The sequence below is a fragment of the Sorex araneus genome, chromosome X, assembly GCF_027595985.1.
Source record: "Sorex araneus isolate mSorAra2 chromosome X, mSorAra2.pri, whole genome shotgun sequence".
Taxonomy (NCBI): domain Eukaryota; kingdom Metazoa; phylum Chordata; class Mammalia; order Eulipotyphla; family Soricidae; genus Sorex; species Sorex araneus.
The window spans coordinates 233,271,267-233,289,908 of record NC_073313.1 but is presented as its reverse complement, the minus strand read 5'-3'; the positions used below and the strand labels follow the sequence as shown (position 1 = coordinate 233,289,908).

General features: G+C 39.8%; 1 protein-coding gene and 1 non-coding gene across 7 annotated transcripts in view; both read right to left on the bottom strand.

Moving 5' to 3' along the window:
- The window catches only part of SPATS2L (spermatogenesis associated serine rich 2 like), a 202,974-nt gene that overhangs the window by 26,859 nt on the left and 157,473 nt on the right, over positions 1-18,642 (bottom strand). For 5 of the 6 annotated variants that reach the window (XM_055122610.1, XM_055122607.1, XM_055122608.1 and 2 more), the window contains exons 7-8: positions 13,465-13,671; positions 12,021-12,156 (exon numbers count right to left, since the gene is read on the bottom strand). In XM_055122610.1, the coding sequence (XP_054978585.1) occupies positions 12,021-12,156; positions 13,465-13,671 (343 nt within the window). The remainder of the gene's footprint in view (positions 1-12,020; positions 12,157-13,464; positions 13,672-18,642) is intronic. The other variant, XM_055122611.1, reaches the window with a different exon arrangement.
- LOC129400167 (small Cajal body-specific RNA 1) lies at positions 16,647-16,787 on the bottom strand. Its single transcript, XR_008627497.1, has one exon. It is a non-coding gene; the product is annotated as a small Cajal body-specific RNA 1 (non-coding RNA).

Below are 18,642 nucleotides of genomic sequence, written 5' to 3'. Positions count from 1 at the left end.
GTACAAATTCCTTGCCACCAAATAGTCCAAGAATCTATTTGCCGTGTGTACCTCCACTTAGAATTTTGCATGTGATTTTGGTTAACATAATTTCTTTGCTAATTACAACATTGTTTTGTTGATTGGAAATTGGTTTCTATGGAAATGATGTAATTTACCACCACTCTCTTAAAAAAAAGTCACCAAAAACTAAACTAGAACCATGTCCATGGAAAAGAAAGCAGACCTTATCAGTGGATGCTGATGAGGGTGACATTTAAGGCACTGAGCTAACATTTTTCTTTACATTTTTTGTTTATTTTACATGTGCATTTAAAAAAAAGGAAAGTACAGGCAACGGAGTAGTACCTTAATGATTTAGAATGCCCACTGTGTAAGCCTAAGGTAATTCAATCCCTGGTGCTGCCACATGTGCCAAGTGCTATCCCAGTAGCTCTGCTGTTTGAGCCTGACAGCTCTGCTGTCTGGAATTCCTGGTGTAATAAGGGATTTGGGGCCACACTACAGGTTTGAGCACCCAAAATAAAGGATATCATTCCAGGTGAGCACTGCAACTAAAGAGATATATGACTTTTGGCATCTATTCCCAAATCAAAAACACCACACTCTCAAAAGTACATACATATTCTATGTTCAATGCTGCACTTAGTACAATAACCAAGAGAAACAATCCAAATGGCCAACTAGGGATGAGTGGATCAAGATTTTGTGGTACATTTTGTGGTACAATGGGGTATCATGTGGCTCTAGCAAAGAACAAAATCATGTAATTTGCAGCAACATGGATGGAACTAAAGACTATCATGCTGGGTGAAGTCAGTCAAGAGGAAAGGGACAGAAACAGAATGATTTCACTCATATGTGGGACTTAAAGATATAAAGTAAGATAGCAACTAAGACCCAAAAGCAGCATAATGGGAGAACTGATCCACACAATTGAGTCTAGGGTTGGCAGGGAGGAGAGTTGGGTCCTTGAGAGAAGGAGGGGGACACTGGTGATGTTGGAATTAGGTGCATGAGAAACCATTATTTATGGACTATAAACCATAGAAACTCAGTAAAAAAAAATAAAGAGATGTGTGAGCACCACAGTTGGGAAGTGTAACTCCAAGTGAGCATGTGTTTTTGGCATCACAGAAACCCTAGGTGAGCACTATAACCAAAATATAAGCAAGCACCACCACTAAAGGTAAAGAACACAACCTGAGGTGAGTGAGTATGTGGAGAAGCCCCACTATTTAAGGAGCTCAATCCTCAGCAAGGTCCACAATTGAGTGTATGAGCACCAAAGCCTGATGTGTGACCCTGGTGATCACAACAACAACATCAATAATAATGAATGGAATGGAGGGAATAAAGAACAAGGGAAAATACTGAAAGCAGAATCAAAACAAATGTCAAAAGAAGGCGAGGCAAAGCAAAAATTGCCCTTTGTTATATATGCAAAATAGTTAACTACTCTCAACACTGCAGCAAAACCTCTGTTTGGAAGGGACTGTCTATGCAGGAACCTTCATAATTGTTGTTTCATGAATAACTCAGGAACAGAAACTAGCAGAGGCAGATTTTTTTTTGTTTGCTTTTGGGCCACATCCAGCGATGCTCGGGATTTACTCCTGACTTTGCACTCAGGGATCACTCCTGGTGGTGCTCAGGAGACTATATGGGGCGTTGGGGACTGGACCCAATTTAGCTGCATGCAAGAAAAGCACTCTATCTGCTGTACCATCTCTTCATTCCCAGAAACCTGAAGAGGCTATGTTGCCTAAGAAGTTTCAGAAATGCTGGTCCATACCCAACTAATGGTGCCCATTCTTGCTGGGTACCTCCTGGGAAGGGCCAGACAGAGAGAAATCACTTCTCTCTGAGCCACTGGGCTCTGGCTGCCTCACTGGTGGCCACTCCTTTGCAAGACCCCTCCACTACCCACCCCGCCCCCAGCTAGGGTTTCCCAAGCAGGGGCATGTAAAAATTAAATGACACACTCTTATTCTAAGGGATATGCTGCCTTGGTCGTCAGCATACAGATTCAACGGAGAACACCGCCATAATTCATAAAAACGTTCTCTGGGCTGAGAGGAATGAACTGAAAATTCCCTTGCAATGGATGGAGTGGGTCCTGAGAACACATGCCCTACGGTACCTGCTCGGTGCCTCTGAAAACCCACCCCTCCTGTCTTTTATTTCTCTGGTGGCTGTTTCTGCATGGGATCCACTACATTTCTGCCTGGAAAATTCCCCGTTTTCCTCCAAGAGCCAGCTCAGTGTCCCTGCCACTGTGGACCCTTCTCTAAAGAGGCTGGAGGGCTCGCTTCCCCTTCCACACTCAATGTCTGCTGCCACACTGGCCCAACTGCACACACTAGCCTTGAGTTTTCTTAAATTACACTTTAGGCAACAAGGTTACAATCGTGTTAAAGTTCATGGCTGCACAAAGCTGGTGAACCCCACCTCCACCATCATGCCTAAGATCCTCCACCACTGTCCCAATGTGACCACCAATCCGATCTTTATTCCTTGTCCCTCCCTTTCTGTCCCCACCCCACTGCTTGTTAATCATACTTTTAATCCAAGGATAAGGGTTTGCCATTATTTCATATTGTCTCTTCCCTTATTTTGTCTCTCTGTACCCTACAGATATGATAGCCTCTTCTTATATTTAACCTTCTTCCTCTGATTTTTTATTTAACACGATGGTCCAAGTTGCAGTGAATTGCTTGATTTCATCTCGTTCTACAGCTGCATAGTATGTACCACAGTGTATTTTTCCATCACCTGTCATTGGACATTTGGGTTGTTTCCATATCCTGGCTGCTACGCTATGTGCTGCAATGAACACAGGAGTGCACATCTTTTCGAACTAAAGCTTCAGTGTTTAGGTGTTAGATGCCAAGAAGAAGACTCACTGGGCGGGGGGAAGGGAGACCTTAGGCTTTATGACAAGAGACACTGTCCTTGATCCCTTAGGCTTGGAGACCCCCTGGGGGCCACTATCCTCATTAAATGTGGATTTTTTTGGCCCACCCACACCCAGAATCAGCATCTCTGGGAATAAGGTCCCCAGCATCTCAAAGTTTGTGAAGCACTAGCTGGTCATTGCTGCATCCACCTGTTGGATGGGCACAGGGAGGGAGAGGGCAGGGAAGGTGGGGAGGGCAACATGGTGAGAAGTGGCAAGGAAGTTCCCTCCTCCCCTCTGCCCCTCCCCCATGGCTGGACCCACTGTATGCTCACTAAGGAAAAGGACAGACAAGGGGACTCAGCACAGAAAACAGTATACTAAAACTTACCTGGAAGGGAAGAGGACCACCCCAGACTGCATGTCTAGGATGGGTCAGTTACAGACTTTCAAGGATGGAGGATGACATGAGAAATATGTATCTTGTACAGAGATCTTCATGAAGCCCCTAGAAAATGACAGTAGTGCTCCCTCCACCCCCCACTTTTTGTAGGTGAGAGTAAATTTAGAAACTCAATCACCCTTGGAGCTACACGGAGGTGAGATTTAAACTTGAGTCTAATTTTGCACCCCAGGCCTTCTAATTAAGTGGCTAATAAACCTCGGAAGAGGTGACTTTTGTTAGAATATGGTCTATAAAGAAACAAGCATTACAGACACTGGAAGAAAAAATGCAATACACACATAAATATGAATATATGAGATTCTAGCGCAATTTTAAAATAGGACTTGTGGCTATCTTAGCTGACATACTGCCCAAAATTACCCTATAGCCTTACTCTGTACCAGTCAAATAAAAGAAACAAGCTCCAAGATGAATTCTGAAATTGTGATCAGGTTACTTTAAAAATGATAATGTTTTATATGTTATACTAATGTATAAAATAGCATCATCTTATTTTTCCAGTGAAAAATAGATTATACCGAAGAAAAAAAGTCCTCAAAAAGAATACATCCTTTTCCTCTGGTATTGTGTCGATAAAATAATCTGCTGAGGTTCTTTCTTTAAAATATATATATATTTCTATTTTATCAGGGAAGCTAACAATTCCAATTCAGGAGCATGTCCCCCAGCTGACTGATTGGGTGGCCTTCATTTACTGAAAAGATTCAGAACTCCTTTTAGATTTCATGCTGAAATCAGAATCAACTCCTTGTCCTCCAGCTCTTATTGTGGGTCTATTATTCCGCAGAGAGGGCTGGCGTGAAAGGGCCGCTGACTTCTATGTACGTGTGCCACTGACATAACGGATGGACGTAATCACACACGGCACTTGGAAAGCTATTAATGCAAGGCGCTATTTATGCTGGTTTCCTGGGGACCATAGCCACACAGAAAAGGCCAGTTCTGTACTTTTAGTATTTATCAACCTGCTCTTCCTTCATGTCAACTGATTCACTAAGTCCCTGCAGTGACCCTGGGGAAGCATCTAACATAGAGGAAAACCTTGGGGAGGAAAGCAAATAGGAGGAGAAGCTTTCCTCTCCAAAGAGCGAGCCTACCTATTTAGAATGACACATATTCACAGACGAGGCATGATTTGAAATACATGGTACCACGGGGACCTGCCTTAGTCACAAAGTCGTAGGAACCTTGAATTTCTCCATGCTATATGATATTTACCCTTCTCATAGTTGCAGAATGGATTCTGGAGCTTATGTCTGTTTATTGGATTGGGACAGTGTAAGGAAAGGGAGTCATTTTGGGCAATCTGTCAGGGAGGACAGCAACAAAGCCCATACATATGGCTCTCTTGAGGCATAAATATATTTATTAGCTTCTTTTAGTATTGTCTCTTGGTAGCCTTTGCAAGTGTATCTTTTTTTCCATTCTCTGTGTGTTTTCTTTAAATATGCTAGAATTATCCTGAAATTGGGTCTGGGGAAGAGGAAAGGTTGGTTTAATTTCCGCTGTGTAGTGCTTTGTACATGTCATACCAGGAAGGCACCTGGATGGACCATTTGATAAGAAGAAAGGGACTAGTCAGAAAGTCTTGTGTGCACAGGCTTTTTGTTTGTATTTGTAAGATGACATTCGTTCTTCAGAACAAAAGAATATTGAGGTTTTTTTTTAAAAAATAAATTTTCTTATTAAAAACCACTGTAAAAATATAACCCAAACTCCTGATTTGGTCCTCATTACATGGGTAGAGTCTAATTTAATCAGTTAATATATTGCTGACATTTTAATAGCGATGGAAGGCTTTGTACAATTAGTACGTAATGCTGCTAAGTGGCTGGAACAGTCCCTGAGGTCAGTTTGCCCACTGGCCGTCCCATTATGAACGTGCTTGTTGAATGGCTCTAGAGGGAAAAGCACCATTTTATTGCTGCACTACACACTACTCAGGCTGGGACCGCGCTCCTGTCTCTGCCATATGGTTCTAAAATGGAACTTCTTCTCTATCTAAACTCTGTGACTGAACTCAAATGTCAAATCTGAAACATCTTTCCTCTACTTACCTATCAAGGTTGTTTGTTACACAGCCACAATTCCAATGGGTCTTACCAGTGAGAGAGTAATGAAACACTCAACAAATATTTATTCAGGCACTGATGCACCATATGAAATGCAGAAAAGGCCTTCTGTTTTCACTCTGTTTAAAGAGCAAAGGCTGGCACCCCTGAGAATGTCACTGGCACAACAATAGCTGGATACATGCCCTGTGCGCCCAGGAATACCAAGTAATATTACTGTCTGACTGGAGCCAAAGAAAAATTATGATCTCCTAAATAGACACTTAACGGAACAATTCCCCACTGTCTTTATCTTCACATGCCTCAGATCTTCATCCTAATCCTGGTCCCCACTGAGATATTTGGTTTTATTGCAAAATGAGAGAAAGACTGAGGGTGAGACAGCATGGGTAATGAAAGCAATGGCCACTGGCTGCAAGCTCAGTTCTTAATGCTTCCACTTTCTCCTAAGGGCTGAATTGAATGCTACAAAGAAAAATCGACAAAGAAGCAAAGCCCTTCATTTCCCAGTCTTCCACCTAATTGTTTGTCTGGTCTTAAGGAGACACAAATGTAATGTGACCTTTAAAATGTGTAGCTGGAAGGTTTATGTTTCAAGTTGGCAACTGCACTGGTATGAAGAGTTGCTATTGGGGTTTGTAAATAATTGGGGAAAAAATTTCCTCTTTTGTGTCTTCAAAGGTGGATTAGGAGGGCAGGTGGTGGGTGGGTGGGTGTGGGCAGAGGCACTCCGGGGTGCAGAGGGAGAGGAGGAATCTTCCTTTCAGTCAAGGAGCTTCTACAGCACATGTAGGGAGGACTTCTTACCCGAGTCTCTGCAGCGCCACTGACTGCTAGAGATCATTCTTTGTTACAGGTCAGGTGTGAGACAGCTGACTATGCATCTGAGAATATTTAGCGGCATACCTGGTCTCGACCTACCCAGTTCCTGATAAGCGGCAGGCCTATCCTCCTTTTGCAAGACTCTCAACTAGGGGTTTTAAAACTACAGATGCACAAAAATAAACGACCAGGAAAAAAGAAAAAAAGAAAAAAGATTCACCAAGAGTTCTTTCAAACAATAAACAACAACAACAAGGCATCTAATTTCTGGACCACTTCAGATCGATGACATCAACATTTCTGGGGGTGGTATCACAAACCTCTGAGAGTTTTAAATCATAGTGTATACATATATATTTTGGTATGGGGAAAGTAAATATTAATTTAAAAGTATCTTCTTTCAGTCAACTTGGTCACAAAAAGAATAAATAAAAGAAACTTAAGAGCTCAGAAACACTGTTAAGTAAAAAGCCAGGTATTTTGCAAAAGTGGCTAGAAGTTTAGAAAATTGGAAGGAAGAAAGCCAGCCACAAAGAAGAAAAGAGTCCGCTATGTGATTAACACACAGCACAAGAAAAGAGGTCCTATTTGGACTCCAGGCAAAGCAGTCACACAGATGCCACAGTTTCACATTATTTGTGCCTCACAGGGAGTGGGGGAGGCTGAACACAGGCTGCTCTTCAGTGCGGCAGCCCTCCTGGAAATTTCCCCATGAGCTGCTGCTCAAGCTCTCATCCTGCCCAGAAAAAGGACCCAGAATGGAAAATGCCTCAGGGGTACCTGCTGTGCAACGTGGGCTCACCAGGTTGACCGCCCTGTGTCTTGTGAATGCTGTGGCTAAGTGACCCATGGGGCTTCTGTTGCAGATGAGGTCCTGCTGGCAGAGGAATCTGAGATGGGCAAAGGGAAATCTGATCTCAAAGTCACCTCGTCTTTAGCCCGAAAGTCTCCCTTGGAGGGTTAGTCTTTGGGCTGAGGAAGCCTCAGTAGTTAGCATTTGTCAGCAAGTACCTGTGTTCCTCTGGGAGGGAGGACACACACTTTTGAAGGGGTGAGGTTATGTGGGAGAAAACAATGAATTTCAATGGTTGAAAGAACAGCAAGAAAAGGGAGAGGAGGAGCCCATAAGCTTCACTCTTACAGTGGACATTTTGGGGAGCAGCGCTTGGCTGGTGGTGGTGGGGGGCAGCAGGAGGTTCCTTTAGTCCAAGATGGTGAGAAAGACAGCAGAGGAAGGGGAAGTGGGCAGGGCTAAGACTCCTGAGCTACATCCACTTTCCTGGTGCTGTTTCAGAAAGACAAGATGTGTGGTGCAGGAATATTTCTGGCCTTTCCCTACAGAACAAAGAGTTGGATTTCCCATTCCTGTTGTAAACAGAGCCGCCCCTAATATTTTGGCCCTTCTCATTCCTGTTCTCTGGGCGCCCATTTTCCTATTCCCTGAGCACACACACACACACACCATACCCTTTGGTTCATTTTCATTTTCCTTTTTTTTTTAAGAAATGTTTTTAATTGAATGCTAAATTGAAAAAAGCATCATCTAACAACCTTTACTATTTTGAACTATCTTCTCCCCCAACATATGGCAGAAATATAAAGTACTACTATCCTTCCTCAATGCTTTTTGATTTCAATGTTTTATTGCTCATTTTAAACCTTCACCATCACCTTGGACATGCACACACAGAAATTTGTGATGAGAAGCTACAGTCGCATGCACACAAAGCAATAAGTCTGGCAGCAGTGATTCCAAAGGATGAATATTTTCCAGCTGTGGTAGGGGGCCAATCATATAGGAGAGCAACCAGCTGTTTCATGTTAGCTCCTGACATGACATTTCACACAGATGCTCATGCTGCAAAATTTTTCTTCTGTGAGACTCATTTTGAGAATGTGGTGTCATCGTTATTTCCCTCTCAATCCCCAATTCTTCCTGGGAAAACGAGAGCGATCTACATGATGGTCATGTAGCCCTATGTACCTGATTAAATGCCATCTTTGACACTGTCATTGACAACATGATGATGTTCTTGATGAATGGTACTAGACAAAGCACTTCATTTGTTCATATTTGGAAATTTGGAAATACACTGAACTTGTTCATTTGTCTCAGATATGTCCTCTGCTGGTCCCGAGTATTGATGAACCAGTGCCTTAACCCAGCCTCACCAAACCAATATTCCTCAGCATTTCAGCCATATTGGGGGCAGGGGAGGGAGATTTAGTCTGGCAAGTTTAGTTTGGCAAGTTTCATTTCCTCAAATTGCCTCTTTCGATAGTAAAAGGTTTAGAGCTTTTTTTCCCTTTTTTTTTTTTTTTAAATCTTTGGAGTTTCTGCTTTTTTCTTAGAATGAAATGTCTATTGAGGGTTTGGGTGAGAAAATGAGGAGGTAAGAGAACTAGGAAGTGACATGTGATGGCCTCCATGCTGCTGGGACACTTCTGTGTGTGTATCTTTCTCAAAACCAGTGCTCTTAGAATTTCTCAGAGCACTTAACCCACATCATTCAAATCTGGATATATTTTATAGCACATCCTGAGGTTTTGAATGTATGAATAAATGGTGCTAGTTCAAAAATTCTCTCAAATGTGTTGGGTTAGTTATTTTGCCACCAACACAAAGACTCAAATAAAAATAAATTAAGCTGCCTTGTAAGGATTTTAAGAGCTGCTATTTTTCCAAGATCACCACAACCCCTTAAATGCTGCCATATCGTGCCCCACAGAAAATGTGAGGAAATTTTATTCAAGTCTATCATTATTAGCTGGCTGCAGTCTTAGGATAGAGGCAGTTTTTCTGGTTGACGAAAATGCATGTAAATGACTGATGAAAACATATTTTGGTTTTAGTTTGAAGCCAATGCTTATGCAATTCTTTAGGGGATCATTTCTTGCCTTTTTTTTGTTTTTTGTTCTTTGGGTCACACCCGGCGATGCACAGGGGTTACTCCTGGCTCATGCACTCAGGAATTATTCCTGGCAGTGCTCAGGGAACCATATGGAATGCTGAGAATTGAACTCAGGTTGGCCTTATGCAAGGCAAATGCCCTACCGACGGTGCTACTGCACCAGTCCTAGGGGATCATTTCTAGTAGGGTTCGATCAGAAAACCAGTGTTGGCGTTTACTCCTTTTTTCATCACTTAAAAGGAAATAGTGCAGTTTTTATGTAGTGAGTGACTTTTAAACAGCAGCTCTGAATGGCAGAGCTCGTTCACAAGTAATCCTTTCCGTCAGTTAAAAACCTAACATGAATCACAAGCAGAGAAAAAAAGACACAACTCTCCATAGCGCTGACTTTCCTGGCTCCATACTCTCAGCTCTCGAGGGAGTAAGACTCTCAAAGAAGCTGTTCTAAATCTCCAGATGTCTCATGACCCATGTGATATTCATTTTGCTAAGGAAATAAAATAAAAATCTAAAAGTACTCAGAGCAGCTGGAGGAGAGAGGTAATCTGAGGTCATCGCTACACTTTGTCAATTAGCATGTGAGTCACTTGGATGGAAGGTATCATCCATGAGACTCAGATGAAGCATTTATTCTAAGATGCCATATGAAAGCTAAGATAGCATCAGGCCTCTCCGAACAGCTCATGGATGTTGCTAGATGGAGGCTGGTGAACTATAAGGCCTGGGAGCCAAATCTGGCTTCTGCCTGGTGCCATGCCATCCTGGCTACTTCTATGCCACAACAGCACAGTTAACAACTGCACACAGGCTTTGCACCAGTAAAACTGAAGATGTTTACCAACTGGCTAGATCTTTATGATGAAGTTCACTAACTTGGCCTTTATTTTGTTGATTTTTGAGCCATACCCAGGAATGCTTGGGGACTACTGCTGGCTCTGTGCTCAACGTACCATGTGGTGCCTGGTGGTACCAAAACTGGGCCTCTTGAATGCAAAATATGCTCTCACTCTGCTGTGCTCTCTCCTGATTCTTGTGACTCTGGCTTTAGGCATGTAAGTTGATTAAGCTTAAATATACACAATACCAAAACTTAAGGATAGATCACAGATGTCATAAAATTGAAAAACTATAAACTGGAAAAAAAAATCATAGTAATAATAATAAAGATACCACCTTTCATTTACCCTCCCCTTTCAGCCATATTCCTTGGAGTTTGTTTTGAAAAATAAGATTATTATCTGATAAAACAGAAAATCTCTCTATGACCAAGGGCCAGGACTTGGTGGAGGCTAAATAATTTCTCACTGAATGATAAACTAAAGAAGAGATTACCTGAAGGTTTATATGTAGCAAGTAATTTAAAATTCAAGATTTTAGATTAGTTTGGTGTTAGGCATAATCCCTAGTTTTACGCAACTTTGCAATCAGCTGAGAAGCATGCAGTGTCAAAGCAAGATCTTAAAAGAAAAATATGCAGAAGTTGTGATCAAAGTCTTGAATCACGGAGAGGTCAATGAAGTAGAGGGAACATGTTATGCAATTCTGGGCTTCGTGACTGTATCTTATTTGCCCTATATTTTTTCTCTTTAACTCTGATTTTCCTCTTGGGAACCATAGCTCCTCAGCTTTCACTCCATGAGCTTTAGGTGGGACTCAGCCCATCAGTAACTCAGACTCTAGCCTGGATATTGGAAACATGGTCCTTCAAGTCATCGTGACTATTAAAGTCCTAACTCAGTCCTTGGAATTTGGTTGGAACTGTAGGAGACAAAGCCTGTCTCAGATCACAGGGACTAAAGACTTTGAAAGCCTGGAGTTACCAGAGTGTCATCTTTGCTGCTACATGGAAAGACTAAGAATGAGGCCAAGAACACACATTACCAGGAGATCATTGTGACTTTGAGAGAAATGGAGGGAGGGAAGGAATGAGGGTGGTGGGAATGCAACAGAAAGCAATAAAAGCAGGGGAGAAACTGAATCCTGTATAGAGGCTTGGAACTAAATTTAAAGGAAGTTTCTGGAAATTTCATGTACACCTTTGGGGCCAGAGCAAGTATAGAGGGCAAGATGCTTGCCTTGCATGGAGCTGACCTGAACTTGATCCGGGGCACCCAATATAGTCCTCTGAGTACTGTCAGGAGTGATCCCTAAGTGCAGAGCTAGTAGTAAGCCCTGAGAACTGCAGGATGTGCTTCTCCAAGTCCCCCCAAATTCTCTTTTGTCTTTAGTGTGAGTTGGTCTCCTGTCACTAAAAATGAGGATATTTTTCTACTGATAGTAACCTCTGCTAATAGTTATTCCATCCCCACTGTGGATTTGAGCAAATGAACAGGCTCAAAGAAACATCTTCCACTAGAGTCAGCTGCAGGACAGGGCTGGATGCAAACCATGTCAGTGTCCCACTGCTTTGATTTTTTTTTTCACTGACTAGATAAGACATTTCTCTGAGTTTTTTAAAGGATTTTTTCTTATTTTATAATGATAAAGCAGAAAAAATATTTTTCTTAGTAGCTAGCATTCATGACATTAGCCCTCCAGGGGTTTGGTGAAAACATCATTTGTTGAGGTTTTGATTTTTGTCGAGAGTATGCTCTACATCATTCATACATTTTTGGGTGAACTTCAAACACCAATGAATTATGTGTTTCTTATTAATCAGACACTTTATTCTTCTTCTTCTTTTTCATTCCCAAGATATATGCCTTTGCCTGTGGGCTTAAAAAAAATCTGCTGAAGAATCATTCACTGATGTTTGGGTATTAAATAAACAGCAATTTCCATCTGATGCTTTTACCTATAGGAACTGCTCCAGAGCCACAAATTTATCGTTTCTAAGTGGAATCACTCACCAGTTGTGTAATTCAGCAAAGGCAGCTTTGATCTTCTTCACAGAGCTGTCCACTTCTTCCTTGATCATGACGCGGTATCTCGTTAGAGATACAGTGCAGCGCTGCAAATCCTTCACTGATTTCTCAATATTTGGGCCTAAAATTAATGTCAAGGGGAAACAAAGTTAAATTGAACACTTTATCTTTTTATTTGTGAGCTAAACTACAATAGGAATAAAAGCAACTCATTTATTCCATGTCCACAAAGACAGGAAGATTTGTCTTTCATTTCTCAATTGTAAAAGAAAAATTCTGTCAAGATGATATTTATAACCCAATTTCAAAAATTAAGGGTGGGTAGTGGGATAGTTCCTGAGGTGGCTCTGATTTCATCAGTGGGTTCTCTGGTTGGGCCATTTCGGGCATATACAGTTTCTTCTGCTCTTTGAAAAGAAGCTCATTATGTTCTAGCACAAACTGCAGTTTCTTAGACTCTGATATAGCCAAAGACCATTTGTGCTGCTGGTTCTCTCTATGAACACCCCTCTCCATGGTTAAAAGCCAACAGGGGTTTTGGAAGAGGAAAACATTGAAACTGGGAGAGGTACAAATGAGCTGGATGTGGAAGTAGCTCTGGTGCCAGGCATACTGGCTTTGGCCCCATCAGTCCAGAGCCAGGCCTATAATTATAGCAGCAGCACTTAGAGCCACTCGATGGCGCCGATCTTGCCTGCTTTCCGGAAACCTTCACCAGACTTTACAGACAGTACAGACTAACTAGGGAAACTGTACTTATCCCAATCAGGGCACGTTTCATAGAAGAAAAGAAATATCCCTCAAAAAAAAAAAAAGTGAGAAAGTATATCAAGCCCAGCGCAAGGAAATTGGATACAATTGAGGGTAAATGAGAAGAATATTATTTAATCTGGGAATCAGAAAGAAAGTGATTTAGTACTTTTCATTTTTTAAATGCCAGTTATGTGTGAAGTGTGTCCAAGCTCAAAAAAAAAACAACAATAAAATTAGTATGTAAAATATAAAACCCACAACCAGTGTTCTACTATCTGAAAGTTCCAACACAGGAACAAAATCCACATGAGGAAGATCATACCTGAAGAGAACATACCAGCCTCTGGATTCATCTGACCTCATTCACCTTTGTAAAGAAGCTTCTGCATAACCTTTGCTATCAGGGTAGAGGGGACTTGTGCAAACATACCCATGTCTACAAAGGGAAGAGTGGACACAGAGAGGTAGACAGAGGGGATGTAATTTCACTTTAACTTCAAAATTTGGGGTAACAAGGGCAGAATCCCATCTGCCTTTCCACATGTGTGGAAATAAGAAAAATGAATTTCACATGTATTTCTCATCACTAAGCAGCATCTTTTGGATAGTTCTATCATCTGGCACTGCTCAGTGTGCAAAATATGTTGAATCATTTGTGCAAAAGAAATCACTTTACCTCTTTTCTTTGCCAACTCATCTGGCTTTATTTCAAGATGAGCTGCAGGGGCATTGGATTTAACAGGAGATGTTTTTGCCTTAGGCTTGCTGGGGTTACAAGGCTGCTCAGCTGACCACTGTAGGCCATCTGACCTCTCTGGTATTCCATGTAAAGCTTTGGGGTTCCCATCTAAGGACAGTTTCTGTTGCAGTAGTCTGTTGCTTTCTGTAAGAAAACACCAAATCATGACTGTGAAGTGATAAACTAAAAACACTGATGATAAAGGGATGGAGGATGCCAAGACTTTTGTTTTTGTTTATATGTTGGCAGTGATGTTTGCTTTGCAAATGATCAAGAAACTGCTTTAACTAAATCCTCTGAAGATCAGAGGATCTCCTAGAAAGAGCCTTGTTCTTGGGAGTCATACGGCATGGATCTTTGGGCTCTGGGAATTATTTGCAGATTGACCCTGGCAAGCCACTTATTTTCTCTCCGCTTTAGTTCCTTCACCCATCCAGGAAGGTTTTAAGCAGACCTCCATGAGATGAGCGGGGTTTCTCCACACTCCCTTCTCCGCCTCATTCAGTAAAGGCTTAGGTATCTATAAAGACAACTTCATATTGAGCTATCAATATGTGGTCTGTCTATCTCCAAGTGCCACATAAGTGTCTTGTAGTATTTTATCTGGAATTAATGAAGGCAGAAGCATGACTGGAGAGAGGGCAAGAATGAAGTGACAACAGGTACTATAGTCATTGCATTTAATTTATGGTGTGATTAAATTAGGAAACACCATCATACTACTTCTACTATATTTAACATCCAGTAAGGCAGATTCTCTCTAGAGCTTCAATAGATGAGGCAATAAATTATCAGCATGTTGCTCTTGGCATCTTTAAAGCTAGGTTCCTATTTAGTTATAGCAGGAGTGAATTAAACGGCACCTTAGTGGCCTCACTAAGGAAATGTATCACAATCAGAGTAAGCTGTAGGTGTGAAAAATAGGAAGTTCAGGTTCTTGGAAAAAGCTAGGGAGATGGAAAGAGGGCAGGTTCAAGCCCCAGGCTCTCATCTTCCCCATGACCTTGTACAAATGACCTTATTTCTCTGGCGTCTGTGGCTTTCACTGCAGTAGAACACAGTGTCATCTCCATGGAACCAAACACTTTTTCAGAGTCACCCTGCCTCACTTTTTTCTGCTTCCACAGTGACTCATAAAAATTTAGTGTATTATATTTTCACACAAGGCTAGAATGTCTGTCCTGCCTTCTGCCATGCCATCATACTCCTTGAAGGCAGATACTAAAATTTGATTCAGCTTTGCAGCCTCTTGTACATGTGTCTGGCTCAAATGCTATCTGTAGAATCATGATTGAGTTAAGGTATGATTTAAAATGATTTCACTAAAAAAACAAAGCAAAACAAAACAAAGAATACGTTTCCTGACTTATGTTGCAAATGTTTTGGAGACTCTATTTAGACAATTCAAATGAATGTGATCTGGGTCCTAGTTGATTTAATTTTAGACATTAGACCATGGAGGATAAGCATAAATTTGACTTTCGTTGAATCTATCATTGATAATACATCAAGAAAGCACAACAGAACGCTTTATGGGCCGTACAAAGAGTGATTAAGGAAATTTTAAAATGAACTTAGAGGGAAATGATGATACATAATAAAATGTTAAGCAAAGAGAGTAGACAAAGTGAAAAGGCATTGAGAGCAGCATTTCCTTCAGTAATGAAACAGATTCAAGTAGTCATATGCAATTTATCTTTGTTACACTGAAGTGGAACTTCACTGTAGGGTAGTGGTTGTCAAGCTTTCCTGAGTGTGAGCGCTCTCTTGGTATTTATTACAAATGCAAATTCCCAGACACTTCTCTAGGAATCCAGTGGGGCCTGGATTCTTCTACCAAGTGATTTTGCTAGAGTGCAGAGAGGTGGCATTACCTACCTTGAGAAACTACTGTAGAAGAGGAAAAACTAATTTTTGATGAATCTATATATGTTTTGTTAAAACAGTGATTAAGTGTGGGCTTGTTCCAACTCATTTTGTCTCTAAATTACAGTTGAGAGGCAGCCTTGCTGAAATATAAATTACCAATATAAAATACAGCTCATTGTGTGTGGTGTAGTAAATTGGTTCTATTCTTGAAAATAAAAGATTTACATTTGTAGCTTAATGGAAATAACCTTAGAACAGAGGGAAAAATTTATTTTGTTGAATGTAAAAGAATTTTAAATGTAAGACAAGCAAGCAAATGAATATGGGTTCATTAAACTAGAGCTGAAAATATTTCATGTATTTGAGAAGTCTCCTTTTCGGGTGGAGCGATAGCACAGCGGGTAGGGCATTTGCCTTGCACACGGACGACCCAGGTTTGATTCCTTTGTCCCTCTTGGAGAGCCCGGCAAGCTACCAAGAGTATCCTGCCCGCAAGGCAGAGTCTGACAAGCTACCTGTGGTGTATTTGATATGCCAAAAACAGTAACAAGTCTCACAATGGAGATGTTACTGGCACCCGCTTGAGCAAATAGATAAACAAATGGGATGACAGTGATACAGTAATACAGTGATAGAGAGGTGGGCTACAGTTCATTAATCACTTAATGAGAAATTTGAGTAGCCATACTTTTTGAGGTCCTAGAAAAAGCTGTCTTATTGGCAGGGTCCAAAAAGATCTGAAATTCTCAAAGACCACTTGAATATATCTGCACACTGGCTATACCAATTTCTCTCCAAATATAATAAAACTGGCATTTTAAAATAACAGTTGGTAGTGAGTTAAACAGTTATAGCAATAGGGGTTATCTTGACTAGAAACTCTCATAAGTTCTAGCAAGAAAATAATGGGAATTTATTCCTGGAGAGTGTTTTTCTATAAAAAATAACACTAGTTCTCTCTCTTCCTGAAACCCACTTAAAAGCTACAAAATTCTCAAAATTGACTCATATTATTGTCCAATATGGCAATCACTAGTCACATAAGGCTGGTGAACTCTCAAAATATGGCTTATCTGAACCGAGATATTTTGTAACTGTAAAATGAACAGTGAAATTTGAATATTTATTACAAAATATTTCTTTGATAATTAAAAATACTGATTAAATGTGACAATGATAATATTTTGGCTGATTGTATTAGATAAAATAGTTTCTAACTTAACTCACCTATTTATTTTTATTTCTTTTCTAATTGTATGTGTGAGTTATAACTCATAGTGCCTTTACACATTAGGTTTAAAAGACTCACGGCTTGTGTTTTAATATTGCACTTCTTAAACCTAGCTATGACATCATCTTTCTGTTTTTTTAAGGGGGTTAGTACAATACTTAATTTTATGTACCTAATGTTATATTTACATCGTATAACACTACTAAACCAAAAGGCACACCAGGTTCGTGGTCCACAATCTGTAATCCCTACTCATTTATATTGTGGATTAAAAATACTGATTTTAGTTAAAACTTAAAACATCTTTTGTAATTTCTACATGAAAAAAGTAGTGACAGTGATATATGTCTTGTTTATCATTATATACTGGACTCCTAGTAGATATATAATGAATACTGAACGGATGAAAAACGCTCTTCCAATTATATGTCTTTATCTAATATCCATCAAATGCTAGAATTCAAAGTAGCCACATATTGGAAAGTTATCTCTGGAAACATCCAAAAGACGCATATTTCAATAAAAATGTGTATTTTAACTCGACATTTTCCATCAATCTAAAAAATGGCCCCAAGACCCATATTTTTAAATTTAACCAGAACCTGAATTCCCCTTGTATTAAAAATATTCATCAAACCCAACATAGATGTTAACTTCCTGAGTTTCTGATTCAGTTTGACTCAAGATATGTGTATGGAGCACTCATTATGTGTTTTAGGTCCTCATTTTTTATCGGAGATAAATGACACATCATTTCTTTGCCCTTAATAATTAGTATGTAAAATGTGAGAAAGAATTTAAGAATTTAAAGAAAGAAGAATTTAATTTAATCTAAGCATAGTGAATCTGAACTGACCTCCCTATTGAATTGCACCTTTGTTGGAAACTAAAAAATTTTAGTTGAATGTGTATTTGCTTGGATCTATTTCTAGACTCTTTCATTTCACGAATCTAGTTATTCCTCAGCTAATACCATGCTTAGTTAAGTTTTATATCACGTATTCCTAGTATTCAGATATTCATGTTCTCCAATCTTACCCATCTTTTCAGACTGTTTGAGCTCTCTTAGGTCATTTGTATATTAACATTAATTTAAAAATCAGCTTGCCTATTTCTAAAAAATATTGACAGTACTTTGATTTGGTAATAAATTGGTTGGTATCCTAGCAAAATTATTTTGTTTGATCCATGAACCTGCTAGTCCCTCAATTTATCTGGGTTTTATTTGTTTTATAGTACTTTGCATCTTTAGTTAAAATTTAGTCCTATAAACTTTAGAATTTTGATATCATTTTAATATTAAAATATTTTTCAATTGTTTATACCTAGAATGTAGGAATAAAACATATTTTTTTTATTGTTTTTGGACCATACTCGGGATCACTCCTGATAGGCTTGGGAGACCAAATGAAATGCTGGGGATCTAACCTGGGGCAGACATATGAAGGGTGAGTACTTGACATGCTGTATTAGCTCTCCAGGCCAGAAATAAAGCAGATTTAAAAATATAATTAACTTGTTCCTATAGATTTTGCACTTTTTGTTTCTTATTTGCCTTTTTGTGTGTGAGTATAATACTTAGTATTTCTACATAATCAAAAATGACATCTGTAAGTGAAGTTTAACTTTTTCTTTTCCAATATTTTGTCAGGTTGGCATCCTAGTGCAATGAATAATGTTTCCAATCATAGGGAAAAGGTATATTGATATTTTGCTGTTACAATATTAAGCTATAGATTTTTTTTAAACTGCCCATATCACACTCAAGAAATTCTCTTCAAATTATTTCCTGAGAGTTTTTATTTTGTCCAGTGGTTTGTTTTTTCATCTAATGAAATCACTATTTTGTTTTCTTTCATTTTGTTAAACTAGTTATTTACTATGACTGGTTTTCAAATGTTACACTAATGCTGCATTTTTGAGATGATATCCGGCCATTGAATAGTGTATATATATATGTACATATATATGTATATGTATATATATAGCGGAAGAATCTCCTACCCCCACGCCAG